Source organism: Natrix helvetica (assembly GCF_964273705.1).
Source record: "Natrix helvetica genome assembly, chromosome: 4".
NCBI lineage: Eukaryota > Metazoa > Chordata > Lepidosauria > Squamata > Natricidae > Natrix > Natrix helvetica.
In genome coordinates, this window is record NC_138550.1 from 148,845,291 (window position 1) to 148,872,836 (window position 27,546).

Genomic DNA, 27,546 nt, shown 5'->3' on the forward strand with positions numbered 1-27,546 from the left:
AGTATGGTTTATAGTTATGTAATTATGTCATGATATTTCTACTTTTACCATACTTTTAAAAATTGCTTTACTGCCATAGTCGAGTTTTGCAACTGCAATGGATAAAAATGCAATAAACAATTTGAGACCTCAGTCCACTTGAATGGGGTTTACAGGTAGGTGAGCAACGTGGGTCTTCCAGATGTATGGAAGCATGATTATTACTGAAGAAGGTACAGTAGAAATGATCGGTGCAGTTCAGGTCCTTGTATTGCCCACTTCTTTTACTGAGCAAACCCTATGGGGGTAGAGATGTACCGTAAAAATACAAGAATCACCATGGAATGTCCCATGGGTTGCATGCAAAGACACAGGGATGGTTTTTTAAAAAGAACTTTTCTATAGTTTAGTCAAAAATATTAGCAGAAATAACTTTTAACCATATGGCTAAATAAATGAAACTTTTTTCTACTTCCTTTCCTGAAGGCCAATAGTTAAATCCAGATGATAAAAAAGAGCCAACCAAAGTTTATATTGACAAGCAGGAAGTATCAATTGCCTGTTTCTTGTCCTCTATAAGCTTCAGCTCTTGCCTCAGTGCATTAATTTGCCTAATAACTAGCTCTTTATCATACAGATAATGTAAAATTATTACATCAGCTTTAATATTCATTATTTTCTTTATTCCATTGCCCTTCTTGCTCTTGTATTTTAATCATACTGCCTGATATTATGTTCAGAATTATTTAAAAAAAAACTATTTTGTAAATCTTCAGTAGCCTGTTGCCTAATATGAATTGATTCTTTTTTCTGCCAGAAAACATAGCTGTTATTATTTCTGAAATGTTTGTTACATACTTGTTTTGTGATTGTGTTTCTATTGATTAAGTAGTCGTAACAGCTGTCTTATCATTTAACATATTTAGAAAAAAAGTGGGAGGTGTAGACTTCAAAAGCACATTGAAAATTATAATGCTTTTTATTCATGAATTAAAAGGTTCAAATTAACATCTTATATTGAGCCAATCTTTTTATGTATCCTAACAAAAGGAAAAAAGAATCCATTTTCAACCTCGGAGCCATATATAGATCTAAACACCACTGAAGATTTTTTAAAAATAATAATAAGGAGGAAAAGCAGTGTTTTGGGTGTTACTATGGATCAAAAAAGAGGAAATATCATGAGAAGCTATGAATTCTTTATTTAAAAAGAATAAACAGATTTTTTTTATTAAATATTTTTAGAAACTAGGAATTTTTCAATAGAAGAAATATACTGCAAAGTTCTCCCTTTACGTGGACATCTGTTTATAAAAGAATAACCAGATTTCCTGAGTTGTTTGCTTCTCTCCAGGAGAAAAAAAAAGTTGGCTAAAGAATAAAATAGGAACTTACCTGGTTCAATAGTGCCTTTGATCAAAGTTACATATTCTTTTTTAAAAATCAAACTGTAGCAGCTTTCTCCCCCTAAAACGAGGGCCATCTTCAAACTTCTTATGAATAGATATGCAAATTTACCACTTCTTCTTCTAATTTTCTCAGAGTTAATTTTGTGCTTCCACTTTTGTTACTACTATTCATTGCTGAGATCCTGTTAAGTCTTCTTAGGTGAGTATCTTGAATAATTTGCAAACATCTAGAAATAGCTATCTTATTGCTTCAGTTCCAAATGACTGAGTAATTTCCAGTTTTTTAACATGCTTCACTGTAGAAAAATGAGCAGCTAATGTTGTGGGCTAATAGGTCAGGCTCAGTTCTTGTGAAGTTTTAATCGAATCTCTAGATGACACTGTTCAACCTAGAACTATGTCTATTGAGTTGGTGTACATGAACACGCACCCATCCATGTAATGGATTTTACATTGCTAATTGCACGTTTACCATTAGAACATTATATTTGCTAAAGCAACTACCGTATTTTTCGTTCCATAAGACGCACCTGACCATAAGACGCACCTAGGTTTAGAGGAGGTAAATATATATATATATTCTGAATCGGAGCCTGAAAGGACCACAGATAGATGTCCGCTCATGTGCCAGCTCTGCCTATTGACTTCTGCACTGCGGAAGAGACGGAAGAGGTGGGGTTCAGCATTGTAAAAGGACCCTGCCACTGCAGCCCGGCTGCTATTCACCATATTCGCTCCATAAGATGCACAGACATTTCCACCAATTTTCTTTGGGGGGGGGGGGGGGAGGCTTATGGAGCGAAAAATACAGTAATTCTGAAATGCATTTGAAACTATGAATGCAGCCAGTCAAACACTGACAGAAGGAACTGACTTGGAAATCTACAGCATACACTTTAATGAGCTAAAATTTACCTCATTTTTCTCATAACACTAAATTACAAATTGCCAGTCAAAATCTTTATAGAAGTTTTGCTGATAGAAAAATTGGTATTAAAATTGTTAAATTATTAAAATTAAATTATTAAAATCGGTGCTTGTTCATTAAACACTGCTGGCACCCTAGACAGGCTCCTCTGTATGGAAATTTTCAGTGAATTTCATCTGTCCTGTAATCTTACCCTATTCTGTCTGAGAAGAGCGGGCTAAATAATGTTGCCATTTGTTACGTGTTACTGACAGAAGTTCTCTCCATTTATTTTTCCGTATTTAATCACTCACTAACCACACTCACTGATTTATCACTTCTACATTAAAAGCAATGCTTTGTCGTGCAACTGTTGATCTTTTAAAGTTGTAATGACTCTAATTACACAAAACCATTTGAAAGCAGATATTGTAAATATTTAGGATACAGACTTTTCCTACTTGTGGTATTTTAATGATAGTTTCAATAATCTCATATGTACATTTGGTTTCTAGGGGCAAGAAAACACAATAAATTTATCTCTTGAGAAGATAAAATCTTTCAATTTTAACCAATAAATTCAGAACCTTTATCATTCATATACATATATCTATATCACACGAGGGGCTTTTCAGAGTTGAAATTTAAGTAATTTTTAAAATTAAATTGTTTTTTTTAAGCTTTCAAGAAATCACTAGTTTTGATGAACTGAATAAAACCTTTTCACAAATCCAATTAAAGATAGCCAACCAATTAAAAGTAGCCAGTTTTATTCTGATTAATATGTACTGCCAAATTTACATAATTATCACCTTTTCAAAACAGCACATAATTGAAATCTTTATCAAATGAAAGTTGGTGTTTTCGTTTCCTTTTAGAAACATTTCAATAAAAGCTGGAATCTTGAGTAGCCCAGTTAGGTGCCTTTAAAAAGAATAAAGAAATATAAATTAAAAAACAGTGTCTTTCATTCCTAATTAATGAAACTAGTATAAGCAAAGCTACAGAGCATTTTGACTTTGTGTATCAGAAAATGCCATATTTTCCCAAAAGGAAGGCAACTATGAATCCCATAAAAAGGAAAAGTAGATGTAAAAAAGAAAGAATGACAACATTCCTTTGTATATGTGCAGTTTTTTGTTTTTTAAACTCATGGCTCTTAATTTCATGTATCTTCCTTATTTTGCTTATATCAATTAATTTTGTTCAATTCTTCACCTGACCTTTCTAAAATGTCTAGTTATGTGTCTTTGAATTACTGAGAATGATAATTGGACCAAATTTCTCTTTATAGATTGTTTTCCTTCTTTGCATTCAATATTTTTTTAAAAAGACATTATATTTCTGCTTACCTCAGCCCTGCTGCCTTGATTTAGTTTTTTCTCAATATTCATAGCCAGCATCTGACTCCGGAAAGACAAGCTTTTGGTTTTTTCAATCACTTGTTGATAGGGAGATACTGCATTGTTCCCCATAACCACATGGCCCTTAAAGAAATCCCATAAACATATTACAATACTTCACAAAGGAATTACAAGCTGAATACTTAGCAGAGATCACATTCAAAACTGAAGGGTTTATAGATTTTCATGGGTAGAAATAAATATCTAAGCTATTCTTCATAAATTAGTGCATTGTACCTTAAAGTTTCTAGTACTTATCAATATTTTTTTTCTCAAATGTTGATTCCTCAATTAAGTCTGGGAATGGAATGGGAAGTCTTCATATGACAATCATCTTCTATTTCAGTCTTCTTCCCCCAAACCAAACTATATAGTCCAAACATGGTCACTTTGTTGCCAAAGTTTAGCAACAACCCTATGAGATACACAGTTAATGGCTAATTTCTTTTATGCAGATTAATGTATTTTAACAAAAAAGACATCAAGTACATAGTACTGTCTAAATCAGTGTTTCTCAAACTTGGCGACTTTAAGTCCTGTGGACTTCAACTCCCAGAATTCCCCAACCAGCTATGCTGGCTGGGGGATTCTGGGAGTTGAAGTCCACAGGATTTAAAGTTGCCAAGTTTGAGAAACACTGGTCTAAATCATCTAAAGCCTTCACTACATATTCATTTTAGGATGGTACCATATACTAATCATTAGAATCAAATACACATAGAGAGTAGAAACTACAAGAAGCTCTTTGAGTTTTGCTTTAGTAGCTAATGAGTTTTAAGAATTCACTTTAAGTCAGATTACAGTGTTATATGGAACCTACCAATTTGGAATCTATTTTGGCATCTAGCCTTGCATTTCGGATTAAGTTCACAATCCATCGCTCAGCTTCTTCAGGTGTCATATTTAATTTATCTGCCAACATACTGAGGAAAGAGAAATAAAAAAAAATAGAATCATGTTCTTTGTTTGATCTTGTGCTACTTCTGGGTTGGAATCATACTGATTTATGCTAAACAACTAAATACTCTATTTCACAATTCCTACAGTGTTGCCAGTTTAGTTTTGAATCTTGACCCAGCATCAACCAGAGAAAATGGAAACATGGAAAGGCAAAGTTCCCTTGTACCAAAATTGAGTTTCCCAGAATGTCTAAAGATTAAAACTTTAATTATCATTTTAAATATAATTTAGAATTTCTAAATGTAACATAAAAAAAAGCGATCTGTCAGATGTATCGTAAAAGAAAGTTATTATTTGTTTGCAGATCTTTAATAGGATATTTTAAAATCCACAGTACAATCCTGTATTTTTTTTCCTGCCAAGTAAACTGTAAAAAATAAACAGCAACGTAGTCATAAAAACAAGCAGTTATCATTTTCTAAGTCAGCAAGTGTATCTTGTTGTCCATTCAATTTATTTTAAGGCAGTCCAATATTAGAGAAACCAGGATAACTCATGAATCTTATAGTATATTCAGTGAAAACAAAATTAGATGTAATCCTACCCTATTTTTTGAAAATAAGACTTCCCTGGATAATAAGCCCAATAGGGGTTTTGAGCGCATACGCTAAAATAAGCCCTTCCCCAAAAATATTGCAACACAGCAGCAGCCATGAGGTTACCACGCTCGCCACTTCCTGCAACTCAAAAATAATAAGACCTCTCCGAAAATAAGACTAAGCGCTTATTTCAGGGTTCAAAAGAAAAGAAGAGCCTGTCTAATTGCAAAACTTAAAATGAAAGCACATTATAGACTATATACTTGTCACCCAGACTACACTGGAATTCTGCAGCTAATGCAAATGCATATAAGTATATTTTTATAAATATGTAGGTTTTAAAAAAATATTCCTGAGAGTTGAAGGAATTTGTTTTAATAGGATGATGGGACAGTTTTAGCCATTAGTCAAATAACCCATAACTAAAAAAACCTAAACTTATCCCATCTGCTGAATGTCCATCTTGCTTCTGGTGAAATAATTGCTCTAAGGAAGGTTTTGTATTAATTCAAGCAATAAAGCATTAGAAATCTCTTTCATGTGCTTTATCAGATCACTTGTTCTGAGACCTAAGAATGTCAAAAGAAGCCTTTTAACTACTGTTGTCAGATTTACAAAGATGTCACTTCATGACAAAACTTATTCCAAATATCTTGTTCTTTGTAATAAGAAACAGCATTGGTTGTCCTATTAACATATTATATGTTATGAAAATGACATTTCTGTAACTTTCCAAAAACTTCTTAGCATTTCATTTAGTTTTCTATTAATTAGAGAATTATAAAGCTTACTTTTATTAGCTACCAGGCTTCAGTAAAGGTTTTTTATTTGTTACATGGCCAATAGGCAACACTATAATCTCTACTTCAATAGTTTCCCAGTGCAATCTCTATCTGCCTTCAATTTAAGTGTTCCATATTGCCTTTCTGGCAATAGTTTACGAAATCTGTACTCTTGCTTCTGGTGAAATAATTGTTCTCTCTCATATCAAGGAAGTTTTTTTTCTTCCTTGGTATGAGAACACATGACTGGCTCCAAATGACCCAGCTGGTTTTATTCCTAAGGCAGGACAGAAATTCAAGGTTTTCAGATTCTAGTATGGTGTTTTTAACCAACATAGCAAATTAGATCTTTTAATTCAGTGCAGAATGAATTAATGATCACAAAATGGCACATTTGGTATTGGTTATACAAAATCATCATCAGTTTTTGCATATGCTACATTTAAGCCATTATATTGTTCACTTACCTATGAGTAAGTCACCCTTGTCCAAATACTTTCTGGACAAAAAATAGCATAGACCAGGATTAAGCAATATGGTGCTTGTCATGTTTTGGGTATTAGGTCAGAACAATCCAGCCAGTGTGGTCAATATAAGGTTTGTGTGTGTAGTCGAAACTATTTCTGGAATACCAGATTGCCCGCCCATAAAAATAATCAGTGTTGTCTGTGACAATCACAACTCAAAAGAAATGCTGCAGGGACTGATCTTATGTGTATATTTTCATTGTAACTATGATACTTATGTTCAAAGAACGTTCTTGCTTTCCCAATTTTCTTTTATTTGCTATACAGGAATGCAGGATTCCACAATATTTGGTACCTGAGGGAAAACGCGCTATTTCTGCCAGATAGCAATAAGCTATGTGGAATTTAAAGTTTAGATCACATATAAAATAAAACATAAATTATATATTTTTTAAACTACAGTCATCTGATTAAGTATGCCGATTCTTCCTTTTTGGTAATTCAGTTACTAATTAAGTATCTCCACAATATTTATCTGATATTAGAAATTAACATCCCCTTACTTTATGCTGATACACTGGTGTATCCGACAGAAAGTCTCAAACACAAAGAGTCGTGCATTCTCAATGAAGTCTTCAAGGCAGGCCACCAAAAAGAAGTCATTCACAAGAACCTGTTAAGACATAATATATTTTCAGACATTGGCAGAGCAATGGGGGGAAGCCAAGATTACAGATTACTTGCAAGCAAGCATCTCCTTTAAATGACAATGTGCCTCAAAGGTGCAAAACTTAAAATGAATTCTATATGGTAATCAAGCCATACTGCAACATGTTCTTCTTGGCTTCTGGAAAAGGAGTCAGAAGCATTATACTACTGAGCTTCAGATATATCTATCTACAGTCTTGGATAAAACGATTTAACATTATAAGCATACTGCATTAACTTCAAGTTTAAATAAAGACAGCTATTGACTTAACTTCAGAATTTAACCATTTAAAACTATGTGCTTTGTTACAGGATAAATTTGTAAGTCTTTTAAAAATCTCCCATTTCATATGCATCTAAGTCCACACAAAATATAACTAGTGAATATTTACTGGTTTTTAAAGGTTAATTATTTTTTAAAAGATTCTTACCAATTCACATTCTCTCAGCTTTTTTTGAGCTCCATCAAAGTCAACGTTCACATACAAACATTCTACAAATTCAGTAATTGGATCCTTGTAGGTGTAGGATTCCTGCATATTTTAAGAGTAATTGTACAATATAGTAAGTACATATGTAAATACTCAATGTCTATATGATGTATAGCAAAACAAGTTAGAACAACACAAGTGAATCAGTTTTAAACTACTAAGATAAAATTGCCATTTGACACGTTACCTTAAATATGAATCAAGGTCCTTACAAACATTTATAGTGAGGCTTGCTATGAATTCTTAACACACAAAAGCTTGCATTATCTATACAGCTTTAATTATAGTTATTTATTTATTTATTTATTTATTACTTGAACTTATTAGTCGCCCCCTCTCCCCACAGGGACTCGGGGCGACGTACAAAGGTGTTATGCTCTTTAAATTATACATCTTTACTCAAGACTGCATATTTTAAATTATCTTTCTTCTTCAAATATATTACTTATTCATTATTTCCATTTATATGGTTGCCCATCTCAAATTCATGATTCTGAGTTATCTTTATAATGAATTGAACTGTTCAAGTCTGGTGACTTCGTGAACTTTTCTTCTAAGTGTGTTTCCTGGAAACCATACCAAAGTGGTTTTTCAATGCCTTGTTCCATGATTTTTTATACTGTTGTATATTAAATAAGTATATGAATAAAATGATTATTTTGCAGTGGTCTTTCTTCCTAAGATCACTTACTTAACTTCTGATATATTTAAAGAATGATCTGGTATCAATAGCAAGAAAGCATTTTATGTTCAAGTTAGATAGAAAAAAAAGACCTCTACTTTTGTTTTCTGCTTTTGTACTGTTACTTGTTTTGAAATTTGCAAACTGCCCAGAGACACTGAAATATATTAATTCTTCTCTTCTTCTTCATCATACAGCATTGCTTACTATTAAAATGTGGCAGATTAATATTTTGTAATCTAATTGTCCCTCTCGATATATTTGATCAAAACACCTATCATTTGCCATGCAACACATTTATGAATAAGGTAGGGCTAATTTAACTGAATTAGAGGTGTTCCACTTAGGACTTGACCCCAAAATCATTTCTTCTTCAAATATGCATTGCTGAGAAGACAAGAGTTGCAAAGAAAAACTTCATCAGGGAAAAAGATGTCCAATCGGAGGTTAAAATTTCTAAGGCATCTTGGGGCTGCTTTATTTTTTAATGGTCACCACACACATTAAATGGCTTCCATCTTTTGGTTTAGTTCACCTGTCTAAAATGTATGTGCCTAGATGCATTTTCAAAGGACATGTATCAATGAAAATCAGTAAAACCAATGTATTACTTTTAATACAAATGCTGTAAATGCAAAGGTTGTTTAAGAATGTTTAAGAATACACTGAAAACCTATTTGCCTATAGCACAGAAACTCCAAATTTTATTTTCTGTTAAAATAACTTAAAACAAATCTTGAGCAACTCACAGTAATTGTAAAAATGTACTAATTCCTTACCTGCTGAATAACCTTGACTAAGTCTTTCAACACCTGCCTTCGTTTTCTAGCATCTTTGTTTGTTATCACAGCAGTAGTCAGGTATCGAAGAATATGTGGGCACATTGTCTGAATTGCATTAATATATCTGAACAAATAGAATAGTATTTAGTCAGATAGCAAATATTTAGAATGCAATTATTTGTTATGAACCTAGAAAAATCCCAACCTTTACGTATTTACGTAGCCAAACAAGGGCCATTTAGAGATTAAACAAGCAAGCAATAAATAGAGATTACCTGAAAGAGATTTTTTTTAATGTAATGATAAGAAAGTTGGTCTTCAAATGAAACTTAATTTTTTTGCCTATGGACCTAAAGGTTTATCCCATGATAATATAATTAAAAATGCAGTACACATAACCAGTGATTGCAATAATTTTAAAGAATTTCCATTCAAAACCGCTAACATCTTCAAAGTATCAGAGGCTACAAAACAAGAACTAGTTTTAAGCATCCTATACCCAATTACACCAATAGGTTTTGGCACAAAATATGAGCTCAGTGCCATTGTACAAAACAAAGTTACAGGTGGAAAAATGACGCAAATATTTGGAATGCAGTAATAATAATTTACTATAACCATCTGAAGGACGGTAATTGAGTTCAATCTAGAAATGAAATCATACATATTGTTGGATATAACGGCCACAACTTATGATGAATCATATGCCCTTGGAATACAGTGCAATGGCAGTGGATCAGTGCATTACCTCATGAAACACTTACATCACTACCCAATTTCAAGGAAATTGATAGCCTGTGTTCCTTAAAATCATTGATAGCTTTAAATGTAATATAGTTTCAGTAACCAAAGCAGAGGAGAAATGATCTTCTATGTTTACACCAGATGCTACTAAAAGGTTTTACCTGTAATATTCCTTCACTCACTCCTGCATTATATTATTGCAAAAAAGCTTCAAGTTAAAAGATAAAGATCAATTGCTAGCTCCAGCCATTTTTAAAAGAAATATCCATGAAATGCTTTGTTAGCAGCTTTCAAAGTTGACATGGATTTAACAAATTCTGCTCATCAACAAAGAACTGTTTCCTGACAGCCAAATCTGTATTCAGTATGACCCTACATATATTTACAAATTTTCCATTAGCCAGAGTTCCTTACTAATATTAATAGTAGCAGTAATAGTAAGTGTCCCTTACTATGGAACTATTAACGGTAGTACTATTAGAACAGTTCCTTGCTATGCTAAGAAATAATTACCATATTTTTCACAGTATAAGATGCACATTTTTCCCTCAAAAAAGAAGCAGAAAATCTGGGTGTGTCTTATACATTGAATACAGCATTTTTGCCTCCCAAAACCCCACCCCTTCACCAAAATGGCCGTGCATAGCCTTTAGGAGGCTTTCAGAGTGGTCCTGTGGGTTGGGAGGGCAGAAATGAGTGAAAAACTGGCCTTTTTTGCTCAATTCTGCCCCCCCAGCCCCCAGGAGCACTCTATAAGCCTCCTAAAGGCTATGCATGCTAAATTCTTTTGAGAAAAAAACAGGCCGGTTTTTGCAAAAAACGAGCCCTTTTTGTGAGGTCTGCAGAATGCAAAAACTTTTTTTTTAATTTGCCTCTTCAAAATCTTGGTGCGTCTTATACTCCGAAAAATATGGTAAGTTTGCTTTGTTTTGGCATAGTATGTTATATAAATTCAACCATTCTGACATACTGAAAAGAACAAATCATTTTATAGAAGTGCTATAGACAACCTTGCGGCCCAAAACTGAATTTTGTGCACCTCTTGGAAGTTCCCTTGGATTGCCATTATTAAAGATCCCTCCAGTAGGAGACATTAAATATGAATGTACCCAATACTAAACTAAGGTTGATTTTTTTAAAATAAAAAAAAAAACTACTCTCCTCTTTAAAAAAATAAATCCTGTCCACAGGTTTATACAAAATGTTGTAAAAGTGATTCAGAAGTCCCTCTTTGGAATTGCCCAACATAGTACATATCTGCTATTCATTAAACTTTTTCCAGGCTTCTAAAGGAGCCTCAAAAAATTGTGCCTGGTTTAAGAGTTGTATTGAGTCACCTCCTTTATAGTATCATCAACAGCTTTTTCAAGAGTCAGTAGCCAGAAAAAAAGATGAACTGCTTTATGACTAGCAGAGAGGGGGCGTGTAAGTGCATGTAAATTATTTTGAAAATATGCACATCTTATAATATAGCAATTTTACTGCAAGAATATACCATAATCAAGTCAAATGTTGTGAATATTCTTCTTTACATGCTCCCCTATTACAACTTTCAGAAGAACACTGGTTTCTCTATAACACTTTGAACTGAACTTCAGACTTAAGAACTAAATGTATGGAAAACTATTTAGCCAAAAACTTTTCTCCTGCATGATTTGAACAATCTGAAAAAGATAGAGTAACTTTTAAATATTCTGATTAAACATTTAATATGCTCAGATGTTGAATAACTTTCTATATACATGTTGTCTGTAAGTTCAACACAACTCACTGAGGCTGATAAAGGAAGAGATCGATGATGTTATCTCTGCCTTTAATATGGTTGAAGAAAACAAAGAGGGACCAGTGAATGAGCCATGTTCTCTGCTGAAGAGCCTGGAGCGGAGAGCTGACGGACTGAAAAAGAAATTTATAAAATTAGAATTATTTACCTATTAAAGCTTGTTGTATTTTCAGATTGGGAAGCTAAGGATTCAAATAAATGTTTCTTAAGAGAGAATATTCACTTTTAACAGTTCCCTATGACTGATCCCATACTGTTCAAGAATATACCCCAATGTTCAGAAAAGCTGTTTCTGAGAAACAGCTGAGATGACTGTCAGGCACAAGCAATCAGAATCACTCATGAATAGCCTCAGACTGTAACTATATTGCTTATCACCTATGTTACAAGAATGTCATCAGACCGCTTGCCTTCCCCTGGGAATGCCCAAATAAGGCTTCATGGGCTTGGGGGCATATCATGATCAATGATTCCAAGCTAGGCCCACTTGATTCCTCCCTCAAGCCTAGCTGGCAATTCTTCCCCATTGGTGCAGAGAACCAGTAAAGAACATATTTCCCCCGTTGATCACTTAAAGCTTTAGCTTGTTTCTTACTCCATTTCAAATTATGATAGAAAAACATCAGTTTTGAATTCCTTTCACTAAGATGGCTGCAACAGATTAGTTGTACAACTTGCTACCTTCTTATTCTGCTATGCTGAATCAGGCTGCAATAAGTGCTGAAGCTGACCTGGCTGATTAGAGTCTGCAGCAGCAATCACATTCAGAAAGCACATACAAGTAACTGATTCAGCAGGATTCAAAATAATAATAATATACAATACTAAAAGCAGGTTTTCCAAGATAGCAGTAAATGCAAGCAAAATACAAGCAGTTTCACTTTCAGTTCTCAGCTAAACCAGGCTCCTTCCTATCTCCTTATAGTTCACATGACAAATACTATTTCAGAGTCCAAATAGTCCTCAATGACTGACTTAGTTGCTATGTCTATTCATTGGCTGACTTCGTTAACATGTGTTCCAAGTCATGAAGCTACCCAGCTGAATACCATGGATGCCGGTCAGCAGAGGCAGAATTATTTTTCTTATTTTCCTCCCCAAAAACTAAGGTGCGTCTTATACTCGGGAGCGTCTTATACTCCAAAAATACAACATCTTCTACCTTTAATATTAAAATTAAAATTATATAATATAAAAGAGGTTGCCACAAAGAAGAGGGTGTCAAGCTATTCTCTAAAGCACCTGAGGGCCGGACAAGAAGCAATGGTTGGAAACTAATCAGGGAGTGTAGCATCTAGAACTAAGGAGAAATTTCGTGACAGTTAGAACAATTAATCAGTGGAACAACTTGCCCCCAGAAGTTGAGAATGCTCCAACATTGGAAGTTTTTAAGAAGAGATTGGACAACCATTTGTCTGAAATGGTATAGGGTTTCCTGCCTAAGCAGTGGATTGGATTAGAAGACCTCCAAGGTCCCTTCCAACTCATTACATTTCTATTTTTCTTCTATTCTGACAAGTGTCATTTTATAAGTGACAAAAAAGCAAACAAAGAACATTGCTGCTTTTTTCTCACTTACCACATACTGTTCATTGTAAATACAGACTTTCTGTACTTTATATTATGTAACGAAACCAACACATGTGTGTCTACCTATCCTGTTATATCTGGCAGGAAAGACATGTTCTGGGTCCTTCCACAAGAGAATTCCCTTGAGATTAGACTTCCCTTACCCTGCTGATCTTTCACGTGGCATTAAAAACTTGGGATTCCCACACACACTGGGATTCTGCAAACATGAATGTGGTTTATATGATATGTTCTTGGCTACTATGTTATGCTATTGATGTTTTTAAATTTTAAATTTGTTTTTACTGTTTTTATCTTGTTTTTACAGTTAGCTGCCCAGAGTCATATATATGAGATGGGTAGCCAAACAAATTTATAAATTAACCAATGCTAAGTAGCCACTGCAAGAGCCACTTTTCCCATTAGTTGTTGCAGGAGCAAACAAGTCATAAAATGTGACTTCACATGACTCCATTTGTAGCTATAACTTGCGCTGCTGAAATTTGGCAATAAAATGATAGATTTTTAGATGGTGTTGTCTTTGAGTACATCCCACATCAGCAATGACATTAACATTTGAAATGGGAGATGCCTCTGGAAGGCAAATAGCATCTATTTTCACCTTTAACACATGTCTTCTGCTCCCAGAAGTACTTAATTTCAGGCTATTTTGGTTTGTTTCTGTGGCAGTTTTTTTTATAAAGAGGATTTTATCAAGAACACTGAGAAATTTTCCAGAAATGTTACAGATTGTATCAGCATCCTCAGTGCCAAGAAAAAAATCAATAACATCTTTCTGCATTCTATCACTGGTGAGGTATAACAAAGATAATGATAGAGAATATTAAATTTCTGATGCTAATGCCTGGGCTGTTTGCAATGCAGAAATAGTTAGCCTGGATGAAACAAGCAGAGTGCCAGAGTGTAGAAAGATACAGAATGCACTATTAGGGATAGTACTGTCGTCAGGAAAATATATAGCAGAAATGGGAGAAAAATTTATTGAAGGCTTGGTTACAGTGTTGAAACCAATTCAAAAACTTTAATGAAGTGCAATTATTTCATTACAAAACAACCCTGGAATTCATATAAAAAATATACTATACATACCTACAATTAATATTTAAAAAGATAGATCAGTAAGGAAAACAAAGTTCGGCTGGCATCTTCAACGATGTAGATCCATCAAAAATAGCCCAAATCCTTGATTTAAAATAAAATAACTTTGTATTCTATGTTGCTAGGTATTAACTCTTAACTTTTTAAAAAAAGGAAAATGTTCCATTTTTAAAGGATTGTTATATTCTACCCTCACCTTGAAAAGTATGTTTTATAACATGTCAAAAGACCTGAAATTTTAAAACGTATTCATCCTTTTTGCTTAACACATCCAAAAAAGAAGAGGTAGGCAACCATGAAATATGTTGATTTATAACCAGATTACAATTTATAATCTATTCTGAAAGTGGGAAAGGATAAGATCACGTTAAAGATAACATAAATATGTTTTATCCTGTTTCTATTTTTATTCTATGACCTACTCATTCTCCTTGCTCCTTCCTGTTCAACTCCAAAAAACTTTTCTATCTTGAAAGATACAATTGAGTTTTTATATAGTTAATATATTATTAACTCTTTTCCAGCACTATCTTCCTTCTATTTCCACCTAGAACAGCAGTTTATTACCTATACAATGCATTTTTGCATGCTTCTCCATGGAGATTAAAAAAAAATTTCAATATTGTTCCAAGTACAACAGCAATATAGGAACAGAAAGTGCTATTATGCATATTTCTTTCACACTTTTGGACCCTCCTGGTAATTAACTACTTGAATTAGTCCTGAAATTCTGAAAGCAGGACTCCAATCTTCTTTCAGTTAAGATTAGGTCATCAATAATTAACTAATTTAGCTCATTTTCCAGGCATGCAAAAAACCTGAAAATATTCTCTGAAACAGACTTTGAAAAGCATAGTCATAAAAATAAATCTGAGGGAAACATGAACTGGTATTAAATATGTCAACATACAGTAGGTATCTTCCCCCATCTTTATCATGTGGTGAAGCAAACAAAAACAAACTCACATTATTATCAATTGTCTCTTTCAACCTTGTAAGGTCTTCCATGGCAGCATCCCAGTCCTGCATCAGAATTCCAGATGCCAGCTTTCCCCAGAGAGAACTCAAAGCATTTCTATCTGTTGATGGAACCTGTTTTAAATAAGTGAATCCGATTACAATAACCACAATAATTTAATATTTCTCTAGGTCAAACATTTTGATTAGAGACTTGCTGGCACCAGCAGAGAGAGAATATGCCATTGACATACTTGCTCCACGATTTGGGGAAAATGGGCTGTGTTTCATTTAGTAAATCAGTTTTGATTTTCAAGGAAACAATCAGCAGTAGGCATTTCCAAGGAGATTCAGCTGGAGATTAAAACAACAGGAAAGCCTGGAGAATTGGCAACCACAGCTTCTGCACAGGATTTTCAATTCAAGCAATAATGATCTTTTCATTAACAATACTTCAGTGTAGTTTGGGGTTTCACACACTAATTTAAAAGGGTTTAAAGCTTAACTAGTAAAACCTCAACTCTACTGAAAAATATTTCCTAATCAGAATGAAGAAAATCTAGATGGGAAAACAGGCTACTAACTGTTTAACTGATTGGATCATTATAAATTTTAAACCAAGATGTAATATAATGGCACTTGTAATATTCTACTTATGTTTCTTCTTTCCTGTCATTTTGAATAAAGGCAACAAAACAAAGTTTAAAGCCACATCATTCAGAAAGCATACTTTTGATCTCTGGTCATTTCTGATCAATTCTTACATTTTCTCCAAGTTTAAAAAAATACTTGAAAAAAGCATGTAACTTCCATGTTAGCCTATAAATAATATTATGTCTTGGAATAAGGAAATGCAAATAAAACTTCTGAGTTTACTAGAAGGTTATTAAATCAAATAATACTGATGTGAAATAAAATAGTAAAAAGAAAAGCTCAATGCTTAAACCTATCCTAAGCAGCATTTTTCATAAACTTTTGATATTTGAACAAAAGCAGCTATACCTTTCTTCAGTTCAATAGACTAAATATTGTATCCATAGACATCAAAGAAAATAAAATTTGATACAGATCCACTTCATAAACTTTATAGTAGTGGAAATTTCTATTCTTTAGTGCAGGGGTTCCCAACCTTTTCTATACCCCACACCCTTAGAACGCTTCTGATATATCCTCACATCCCTTAAAAAAGTCAATAATTATATGCATATACACTATAATTTTGAAACTTCTAAACCCAAGTTTTTGCACCCTCTGGACTATCATCTCACACTCCCACGGGATGTGAGCACCCCCAGTTGGGAACTCCTGCTTTAGTGAAATCTTCTACAAGGTTAACCATATGTCCATCCACATTTAAATGCACGTACATAATGCTATTTTTCCCACCATAAAATTACCAGATCTCTAATGGTATGCTGCTTTGGCATACCTCCATATTTGGTACTGCAGTAAACGAGAGTTTACTGTACTAAAAACTCAGCAAGTAAACAAATGAAAAACAGAAATATCAGAAATAAATCAATAACCCTCATTTTTAAATCCACACTATGGACACTTGAGTTTTTAGTTTTCTTCATGAGATTAAAAATCATAGTTATTTGCAAGTCAGAAAGTTGGCATTTCTGAGGTGGGGGCAAACATGGACATTGCTAGAAGTAGATAGGTTCTTCTAGGAAAGGAACATCACCACTGGGATTGCCACATTATTTAAACCAAATTTTGTTATACATACAATCATTGAACAAAATGTATCAAGCAATCTAGAGATATTCCTCAAGAACAGATATAATAAGCACACACAACCGATATTTGTCATTTGCATAGTTGCTTATTGAGGCTGTGCAGTGTTTCTGATTTAATTCAACATGGTGTCACCTTTGTCTGATATCACACAATCCCAGGAAAAAAAATTGCACCTACTTTAAAAAGTTAACTCTATGTCCTCTGAAACATTTTTGGAATCAAATGCAAACATGCACAACCCTTAGGTTTATGTATTTGGTAATTAATTTATACTGATTATGAGCCAACAAGTCAGTGTTGATTTTTAGCAACCACAGATACATTTGTTCAAGAACAATATATAACAAGAAAATTTAAAAATAGCCATCAAGCTTCCTCAAACTTAACATTTTAGTTAACTATAAAAATTGTCCCATTTAAAACAAATGTAGCATTTCTATTCAGGCAAGTCAGAAATACAACCTTTCCAGACTGCTCTTAATAATTAAACATGCAGACCTTAATATGCTACTATGGTTCTCAGGAGGTAAAAGTAGCAGACAAACATTTGGATTTAATGATGTTATGAATTGTACTTTTGAGTGTTTAGAAAAATAAAGTGAAATAAAAACTTCTGTAATATATAAAATGACAATATTCTATCAAAAATAGTGACATCTCCATATGAAATATCCCCTAAATTAATGTATTATACACCCACTGCCTAGAAGATCTAGTTAAAAGTTGGACAATAATGTAAAAGTATAATAGAAAGATACTTACCAATACTCTAAACAAGTATAGATATTCTGATGCTGCTGTATAATTACCACATTTATACTGGAATTTTGCGAATTTATAAAGACTATCTAGATATTCTTGCCTGAACTGAAAAACATAGAAAATAAGCAATATGAAGAAATAAGTTAATATTTAAGGTTGAAAATTTATTTGAAAATTTGTAATTGGATATTTGTTTGTTTCAAAAATTTTATGACCACCAACTTCCCCATGGTGATTCCAGGTGGCTTACAGGAATAAAACCCCAACTACAAAACCACACAATGGCAAAACCATAACAACATGCTCACATCACATTGTCCTGTTACTTCAGGCTAAACACAGAAACCTATTATAGGTAGTTCCCGACTTAAAACTATTGAAGGACAGTTCATTTTGACCACCTCAGAAAAAATGACTTATGACTTGTCTTTGAAATTGCAACCATCACGATACTACTGTGATCACGTGATATTAATTTGGGCACTTGGCAACTGACTTGAATTTATCAGTTGGAGTGTCTTGCAGTCATGTGATCACAATTTTTGACTGTTTCAGCCAGCTTCTGAAAAGCAAAATCAATTGGGAAGCTGGATTTGCTTAATGGTCTGGGGATTTGACTCACTTAATGACTACATCATTCAGCAACTGAAATTCCAGGCCCAAATTTGGGTATAAATCCAGCACTATCTGTACGGAGTCTGTGTTACTATAAATGCGCTACTTAGATTCTCCCAAATATATGTATAATTTATTAAACTTTATTTTTTAACAGAGAAAAATGTTTAAAATTGTTATATTTCTCTTACAATTAACATGGCTAATCATCTTAAGATGTATATTTAGGCCACATACTGGAATACTAAAATGACAGTAATTTACCAAGTATAGAAATGAGCTTTAACTATGTAAGGTCCAGAATGAGACATAATTACACCTACAATCAATCAGTTATTTGGTCAGCAAAAAAGAACTCTATGAAACAACTAGGCTGGGATCTAATTTATTTTCCTAAAATGAACTAAACATGCTGACTACGTTTTCCTGCATTAAAACTCTTACTTCGACAGATAGGTTTCCTTGTTTTGTTCAAAATGGATGAAAACAGAGCACAGTGAATTGGGGTAATAATTCAATTTCAGAATTATCCATGCTCTGTTATTGGACGAGGGTGTCTTATTTTGTTTTACCTACTTATCCTTATTTACTAATGTCTGAAGTGAATTCAATCAGGCTGCCTGTATTTTTTGAAAATTGCAGTCTTTAAAAAGCTGCCTGGAAAATGGTTTACCACTGAGCTTAAAGGATTTGCAAGAATAATCCTGAATACCTTAACTGAATAAAGTGGATTAATGACAAGAGATTTAGAAGATTACCTTGGGAACGGAAGACAGGTATTTGTTTCTTTATTTTGTATTCTGATTTTATTTTTACTTTTATTTTATTTCAGAATACTAATTAATGCTACAGCCTGCACAGAAAGTAATTATTCTAATACTTTCTAACCATAATTTAGGATAATTATTAATCATTATGTCATATCAAAAATAATTTAATTTCCAAATTATAAAATTTAAATTTATAACAAGTAATCACAATGATAGGAATATTTAATATCAGTATTAAAAATCAAATGTAACAGTTGTTCATTTTCTGTTAAGTGTGATTCACAAGGTGCATTTACAGAGCAAGATAAAAATAAAAGTTTAATTTAGTTTTACAGATTTAATAATAAATACATACTCCATGCTTCTCAGCTAAGTAGTCAAATAGCACCCGACCATCCCTGTAATAAATAAAAATTAATAATGATGCCATCATTGACTATGATATGAATCTTTAAAAATAAATAAAATGTGTTTGTAATAGTTAATTCATTCAGCACAACCTTTTATGGTAATGAATCTATTCCTTTAAAGCAACGATAAGTGTGACCTTGCTTAACACTTAACTATGATGAACTGACCCAGGCAACAAACCACAATTAATCATATTTTGACAGCATGTAATCAAGTTGGATTTGAAGGTAATGCACAGGGAATAGGAAAATGTCAATACTATTTTCTATCTCTCCTGGCTTTCTTCTGAACAAAAAAAATCATATGCTTGCAACTGAGAAACAGCACCATGGAACCACCTTCCCATTTAATCCTTTCCCCCTTTTTATTTTCCTGAAAAATTATTTAACATTTTATGTGGCATTCATCTTAGCTATTTCCTCTTAAGGGAGAACAGAAAGATACAAGCTTATAGTTTCATTGCTTGTGTATCTTTAAATAAGCCCCATAATTTAAATAAAATCTGCTAAGAATTATTTTCTATTTTATTTCTAATCAGAAATATTTTAGCGATTTGATTTTTAGTCCTTTATTACTCTATAAATAACTCAAGGTGGCAAAAATACCTAGTCCTCCTTGTTCCTCCACGTTTTCTCCACAAGCAGGTCGGATGGGTTGGGCTCAGAAACAAACTGACTGATTGACCCAAAGTCACCCAGCCACCTTTCATGCCTGAGGCAAAACTAGAACTCAGTTTTCTGATTTCTAGGCCAGCACCCTAATCACTACGCCAAGGTAGCTGTCTAAATTTAAATTAAAGCAGGGGTGTCAACTTGCATCATACTGTCATCACGTGACATATCACAACTTTTTTCCCTTTCGCTAAACTGGGGTGGGGGTAGCCAGCACGTGACACCGGCCCGCGAGTTTGACACCCGTGATCTAAAGCTTTAAGCATACCGTATTTATCGGCGTATAACACGCGCAGGCGTATAACACGCACCTTCATTTTAAGAGGGAAATTTCAGGAAAAAAATTTAAATTTCAAATAAAGAACTTTGAAGCAAAATAAGGGTAGCTCAGAACTTTTTTTAATTAACTTTTAGTCGGGAGTCCAGGGAGAGGAGAGACGGCTCATCCATTCTCTCCTCCTCTCACCCACACCCCGCTGTCTAAAGCGCTTCCTTTCGCCCGCCCGAGCTCTTCCACGGGCGAAAGAAAGCGTTTTAGTCGGGTGTCGGGGAGAGGAGAGACGGCTCATCCATTCTCTCCTCCTCTCGCCCACACCCCGCTGAGTAAAGCGCTTCCTTTCGCCCGCATGAGCTCTTCCACGGGCGAAAGAAAGCGTTTTAGTCGGGTGTCAGGGAGAGGAGAGACGGCTCATCCATTCTCTCCTCCTCTCGCCCACACCCCACTGAGTAAAGCGCTTCCTTTCGCCCGCATGAGCTCTTCCACGGGCGAAAGAAAGCGTTTTAGTCGGGTGTCCGGGAAGAGGAGAGAATATTCAGCCAATCTCTCCTCCTCTCGCCCACACCCCGCTGAGTAGCGCTCCGCGATCCTTTTCTGTGCGCCTGGCGTTTAAAAAATCCGGCTATCTATCTAAACGCCAGGCACACAGAAAAGGATAGCGGAGCGCTTCGCCCCAACAGCAGCTGCTTTTCTGTGTGCCTGGCGTTTAGATAGATAGCCGGATGTTTTAAACGCCAGGCACACAGAAAAGCAGCTGCTTTTGGGGCGAAGCGCTCCGTGATCCTTTTCTGTGTGCCTGGCGTTTAGATAGATAGCCGGATGTCCTAAACGCCAGGCGCACAGAAAAGCAGCTGCTTTTGGGGCGAAGCGCTCCGTGATCCTTTTCTGTGCGCCTGGCGTTTAAAACATCCGGCTATCTATCTAAACGCCAGGCACACAGAAAAGGATCGCGGAGCGCTTCGCCCCAACAGCAACTGCTTTTCTGTGCGCCTGGCGTTTAGATAGATAGCCGGATGTTTTAAACGCCAGGCGCACAGAAAAGCAGCTGCTGTTGGGGCGAAGCGCTCCGCGATTCTTTTCTGTGTGCCTGGCGTTTAGATAGATAGCCGGATGTCCTAAACACCAGGCGCACAGAAAAGCAGCTGCTTTTGTGGCGAAGCGCTCCGTGGTCATTTTCTGTGTGCCTGGCGTTTAGATAGATAGCCGGATGTTTTAAACACCAGGTGCACAGAAAAGCAGCTGCTTTTGGGGATCGCAGAACGCGAACCGGCGAAGCGCGCTCAGGAAGGCGGGGTAATGGGGTCACGTGTGCTTGAGGCTGAGGCAGCCTCAGGCTACTGTAAAAACAGTATCGGCGTATAACACGCATACGTCATTTGCCCCCTATTTTTCGGGGGGAAAAGTGTGTGTTATACGCCGATAAATACGGTATATACTAAGGAGTCTTGCTCAATTAAGTGTGACTTACTTTGCTTACCCACAGAAAAAAGCTTTACCTGAAGAAAGCAGTACATTTTGAAGCATTTCATGATACGTATAACAAAAGAAAATGACATGTAGAAATACTACCTAGTGGACTGCATTTGAAGTGTGGTTTCTTTGTCTTCAAACATCTTAACAATTGGATCCATCTCTTCCTGAAGCAACTGTAGCTGTGCAACTACTGAGTTTCTCTTCTCGCGTAAGGCTGAATGAAAAATATAGTGAGTGATCTATGCTCAGAAATTCTGAATTCATGCATACATATATAATACTATGTAGCAATAGCAGATTTATATATCCCTTTACAGTGCTTTACAGCCCTCTCCAGTGCTTTACAGCCCTCTCTAAGCAGTTTACAGAGTCAGCATGTTGCCCCCAACAATTTGGGTCCTAATTGTACCCACTTGGAAGAATGGAAGGCTGAGTCAACCTTGAGCCTGGTGAGATTCGAACTGCCAAATTGCAGCAGTGAACAGAAGTAGCTTGCGGTAATGCATTCTAACCACTGCGCCACCTCAGCTCATGTATTCCTCATTTGCAACTACTTTTAATTGTACATACTTTACTAAACATATAAATTTTATAATTATAGGCGTAAATTATCATTTAATATCAAATTTGATACACTGTATACAAGTTTGATGTAACTTCATTACTATTTTAGGCTTGGTAAAATGCAACAACTCTTTTCAAGAAAAGAACTATTATTACATTTCCTTTTGAAGGACATCACAATTTGAAAACTTTGCTTGTTAACTGTGAATTACCACAATATGAGAGACTCAACCAAAGTTTTTTTTAAAGTTCTTCTAGCATTAGTAGAAACTGGTGGTGGTAAATCAAGGATTACTTGTACCCAACTGGAGGTACACAGATTTTATGGAAATGCAGATGAACACATAAATAAAATTTATAGAATGGAACATGTATAGAATATTTCTTCTACACCTTTTCATTTGAATTTACTATAAGATTTCATTGCTTTTAATTGTGAAGACTGATTACAGATTATGCAATAGTTCCGTTTAAAACCAAATCACATACCCTGTGGAATATCATCAGAGTAAAGATTTCTGTAGACATCCATAGCAAAGTCCACCATGTTGGTGTCATCAAGAAGATCCAGTTTTCCTTGTAGTAGTTCCTTTTCATTGTATATCTGAAAAAATTATGCATGTGAAAGAATATCTATGTTTTCTTTTAATTTTAGGTTTTCTTTCAATTTCAGTCACATCATTCTTTAGTTTTGTAACCTTTTGTCCAAGGAGTTTCACAGTCAACCAGGTAAACAGTTTATTAATAGTTGTTAGATTACCTAAATAATCTGTTCTACAAATTTAAAGACTTGAGAAATCAGAAATCGCACAGAGCAAACCAAAATGCATTAATTTAACACTGGATTTAGCCAGTTTTCTTTAATTTTTATTATTTCAATTTATATATCTGCTGATCTCAAGTTCATCATTCTCAGTATCCACAGCTTCTGTCAGAATGCTGAAAGCAATATCACAAGATCTACCCCTTATATAAAAGCCTTTGGGGCATGTATACAACATTTGACTAAAGTAAAAAAGAAAAAGGGCTTGTGTTGATGTCACAATGCTGCTACTGTTAGTGTATGTGCATCCCTACTATATTACATAATGAAGCAACATCTGAGATTAGTAAAACTGGGCTCTGCCAGTTATTAAAAACCTTTAGTAGAGAACTCGTTATTATACCACATGCAATTACAGTCCTATGAATTAACTATTTATTTATTATTATTATTATTTATTTCTTTGGATTTCTAAACCGCCCCCTCTCCCAAAAAGGGACTCGGGGCGGTGTACAGTCAGATAAAATGCAGATAAAATACATGAATAACAATATAAATAATATAAAAACAATTAAATACTAAACATTTAGATGGAGGAGATAAGACTGTACAAGAAATAAATATGCTATGGAAACCCTAAAAAACATCCCCAATTAAAATACCCAAACCCAATTAAAATATATCCCCGGGAGGCAAAACTAAGAGAGTGCCAGGCCAGCTGATTGAAACAGGTGAGTCTTTAATTTTTGACGGAAGGAGCGGAGGTCGGTGGTGGTTCTGATGTCGGGGGGGAGGTCATTCCAGAGGGTTGGGCCCATCACAGAGAAGGACCTACTCCTAGGTGTCGCCCGCTGGCATTGCCTAGCGGACGGCACCAGGAGGAGTCCCTCCCTGTGTGAGCGGATTGGTCGTAGGGACGTGTGTGGTAGGATGCGATCCTGCAGATAACTAGGTCCTATGCCATGGAGCGCTTTAAAGATGGTAATCAATACCTTGAAACGCACCCGAAAGGCCACAGGCAGCCAGTGCAGCTCGCGCAGGAGGGGTGTTACGTGGGAGTATCGTGTACTCCCCATGATGACCCGCGCGGCTGCGTTCTGAACTAGCTGCAGTCTCCGGATGCGTCCCAAGGGAAGCCCCATGTAGAGGGCATTGCAGTAGTCCAGGCGAGACGTCACCAGCGCATGAGTGACCGTGCGCAGGGCACTCCGGTCCAGTAGGGGGCGCAATTGGCGCACCAGGCGGACCTGGTGGAACGCCCCCCTTGCCACAGCTGCCACATGGTCCTCCATTGACAGCCGGGCATCAAGGATGACGCCCAAATTGCGCGCCCGTTCCACAGGGGACAGTTGTTCGCCCCCTATGGCCAGCGATGGTATCAGCTGGCTGAACCGAGGTGCTGGTAGCCACAGCCACTCGGTCTTGGAGGGGTTGAGTTTGAGTCTGTTGTCCCCCATCCAGACCCCGACGGCTTCCAAACACCGGGACATCACTTCGACAGCCTCGTTGGGGTGGTTTGGGGTTGAAATGTACAGCTGAGTGTCATCAGCGTACAGGTGGTACTCAACCCCAAAACCACGGATGATCTCACCCTAGCTTGCATGATTTGAAAATTTCTCTAATCTTATTCTTAGAAATCAAGATACCTGAGCAATTAGCTTCATGTTTCAGTTTAACTTGCTAATTTCAAGTCATTATGATTGCTTTTTTATCAAAGTAATTTTCAAAATGTAAAGCCCTCTCACTTCATCATGCTTGCCATCTTTTATCTTTTTAAAATTGACTTTATTGTACAATTTTTGATAGTTATGAACCTCCCAGAATTGTTGAGACGTATATACGTTTAATATATTACCATATCACATGTAATCTATAGTTTCAATTAAACACATATTGAAGTTATATTCAAAAACAAGTGCTAATCATATTTTGGTGGATTAAGTTAGAGAACATTACAATTTATTAGTATATATCTTCCTTATATTGGCTCTCAGACTAGAGAAAGAAAGCTGTCACGGCCTCACACTGGAAATCCACAACTAAGGGCTATTTCATTATATATTCCTTTGGTTAAGTAATGCCTAAAACCTGTAAGCATTATAGGAAACTTCTTCTACAGTGATTCACGAGTAATTCCATACGTAGTTATGTTTCTAAACACAATTTCTTATATTTCTGTCTTTGCATTAAATTTATACATAGATGTATCAATACAAAAAAGCAGCTGATAGCATATTCTATTAACAATAAAATATTTCAGTTTAATATAAATAACTCAGAATGGAATGTGCATTAGATTTGACATATTATATGAATCTTTGATAAAACTCAACAACTTTATTGTGATTGATAGTCTGATGGTTTTAGTGTTCTAAGATTTGCATAGCTATTACAGTACTGTAATAATTGCAAATCCAGTATAACAGTGAATTAGGACCACAGCACCATAGCAGCTCCAACTCTCCAAAATTGAGTATGTTTGGACACAAACACAGCCTCTGGCCCTAACTTTTTTAAAGCGGTCATGTCTTTCCCTGCGATCATGAAATAGATGCTTTAAAGAGTTGCAGACATTTTATTAAATTCTATATCACCTTTATTGCTATATAAAGTGGCAAACATACATAATATTCCTTCCTCCTCCTATTTTCCCCACAAAAACAATCCAGTGAAATAGATTGGGCTAAGAGTGATTGGCCCAAGATTACCCAGCTGGCTTTCATGCCTAAAGTGGGACTAGAACTCAGAGCATCCTGGTTTCTACCCTGGATAGTGATTAAGTGCCTTAACTACTAGACCAAACAGTTTTTACGGATACTCCAAAGTATCTTTTGGAAGTAAATCCAAAACTCTGCTGCTCTAATCTAACATTATCTAATTATTCAAACTGAAATTTTTCCTATTCATTGAAACAATTTCTTAACCCACTAATTACTATGCCAGCTAACACAGAATAAGAGAGTTGGAAGGGGCCCTGGAAGTCTTATAGTCCAACCCCCTGCTTCAGCAGGACTATTTCAGACAAGTGACTGTCCAGTCTCTTCTAAAAAGCTTCCATTGATGGTGTACCCACAACTTCTGCAGGCCACTCTTTAATTGATCTCACAGTTAAGATATTTCTCCTTAGTTCTAAATTGCTTTTCTGTCAAAATTCACCAGAAACTATGTATAAAAGTCAATTTATAAAAGACACACTAGAAATAGTAATTAATGCACTCAACTTCCAAAAACTTCAGATTGTGGTCACCTTATTCAGACTAGCACTGAAATAATTTTGGCCAGGCTTGGTCCAACAAAAACACCTTTTATCACCTAAAATTAACAGCCTTACAGCACAACAGTTATAAATACCCTCAGAACCACGCTTAAGGCCTATGACCCAGAGGGCTCTTCTGCACTAGGAAATTCTTTACTATTCAAGTAAAATGGAATATTTATCCTTATATCCTTGTAAGGTGCCTTGAGCCATAGGCGGCAATATAGATGTTCTAAATAAATAAATTTGGAATGCGGGAGTTTTTCTTCCACATTACACAGAAGGAGATGATCTCAAGTCGGTCCTTTTCTAACACTTTAAAAAGCCTCACCTCCCATTATTTACAGATATGGCTCCAAGTTGTCAAAAGAAACCTCTTAATCGAAAACAGGTTTGTTTTACTGCATTCGTTTCCTTGACGAATGCAGTACAAATATAATCGATTGGGAGGGAAAGAAAAACAGCTGTCTTTCACCCTCATGGGTTTGGGATTTCATGGTGGTCTCCCATCCCCAATACCGGCATTGCAGGACGTCCTAGATGTGTGCCCAGCCAACTCTTGAGAACAAGTCCAAGTATTAAATCTACAAATGTGGCTTGGGAAAAGTCACAGTTTGGGAGTTTCCTCACTCGCGACGCTCGGCTATCGCGCCACGCATAGAGCAACCGGCCTCACTAAACCCCGCGCCTCGCAGAGGGGCGGCCCAGGCTCCCCCGGGCCTGGCCGCCTTCGACGAGACTCCCGGGGAGATTTCGCCCCGAATCCCAGACGGTGGTGGATCGGAGAGTCGCCTCACTCACCCCTTTTACGGAGAGGAACTCGAGGAGTGGAAAAACCAGGTGCCGGTCCAAGAAATTGGCGATCCGGTTAGTCAGATCGTATTCCGCCATCTTGGACAGGCGGCTGAGGAAAAGGCGGGTCCAACGCACGCCGCCGCCAGCACGCCTAACCTCAAGTGC

General features: G+C 35.8%; 1 protein-coding gene across 1 annotated transcript; it reads right to left on the bottom strand.

Moving 5' to 3' along the window:
- Positions 1–3,048: 3,048 nt before the first annotated feature.
- Positions 3,049–27,546, bottom strand: EIF3E (eukaryotic translation initiation factor 3 subunit E). The gene is made up of 13 exons (XM_081952823.1): positions 27,388–27,546; positions 23,057–23,171; positions 22,100–22,217; positions 19,527–19,569; positions 17,787–17,891; positions 15,291–15,416; positions 11,625–11,749; positions 9,107–9,233; positions 7,586–7,687; positions 7,010–7,119; positions 4,519–4,621; positions 3,648–3,782; positions 3,049–3,219 (listed from the first exon to the last, which is right to left on the bottom strand). Exons 1-13 carry the CDS (start codon positions 27,475–27,477, stop codon positions 3,181–3,183), a joined length of 1,338 nt encoding a protein of 445 aa, XP_081808949.1. The 5' UTR covers positions 27,478–27,546; the 3' UTR covers positions 3,049–3,180.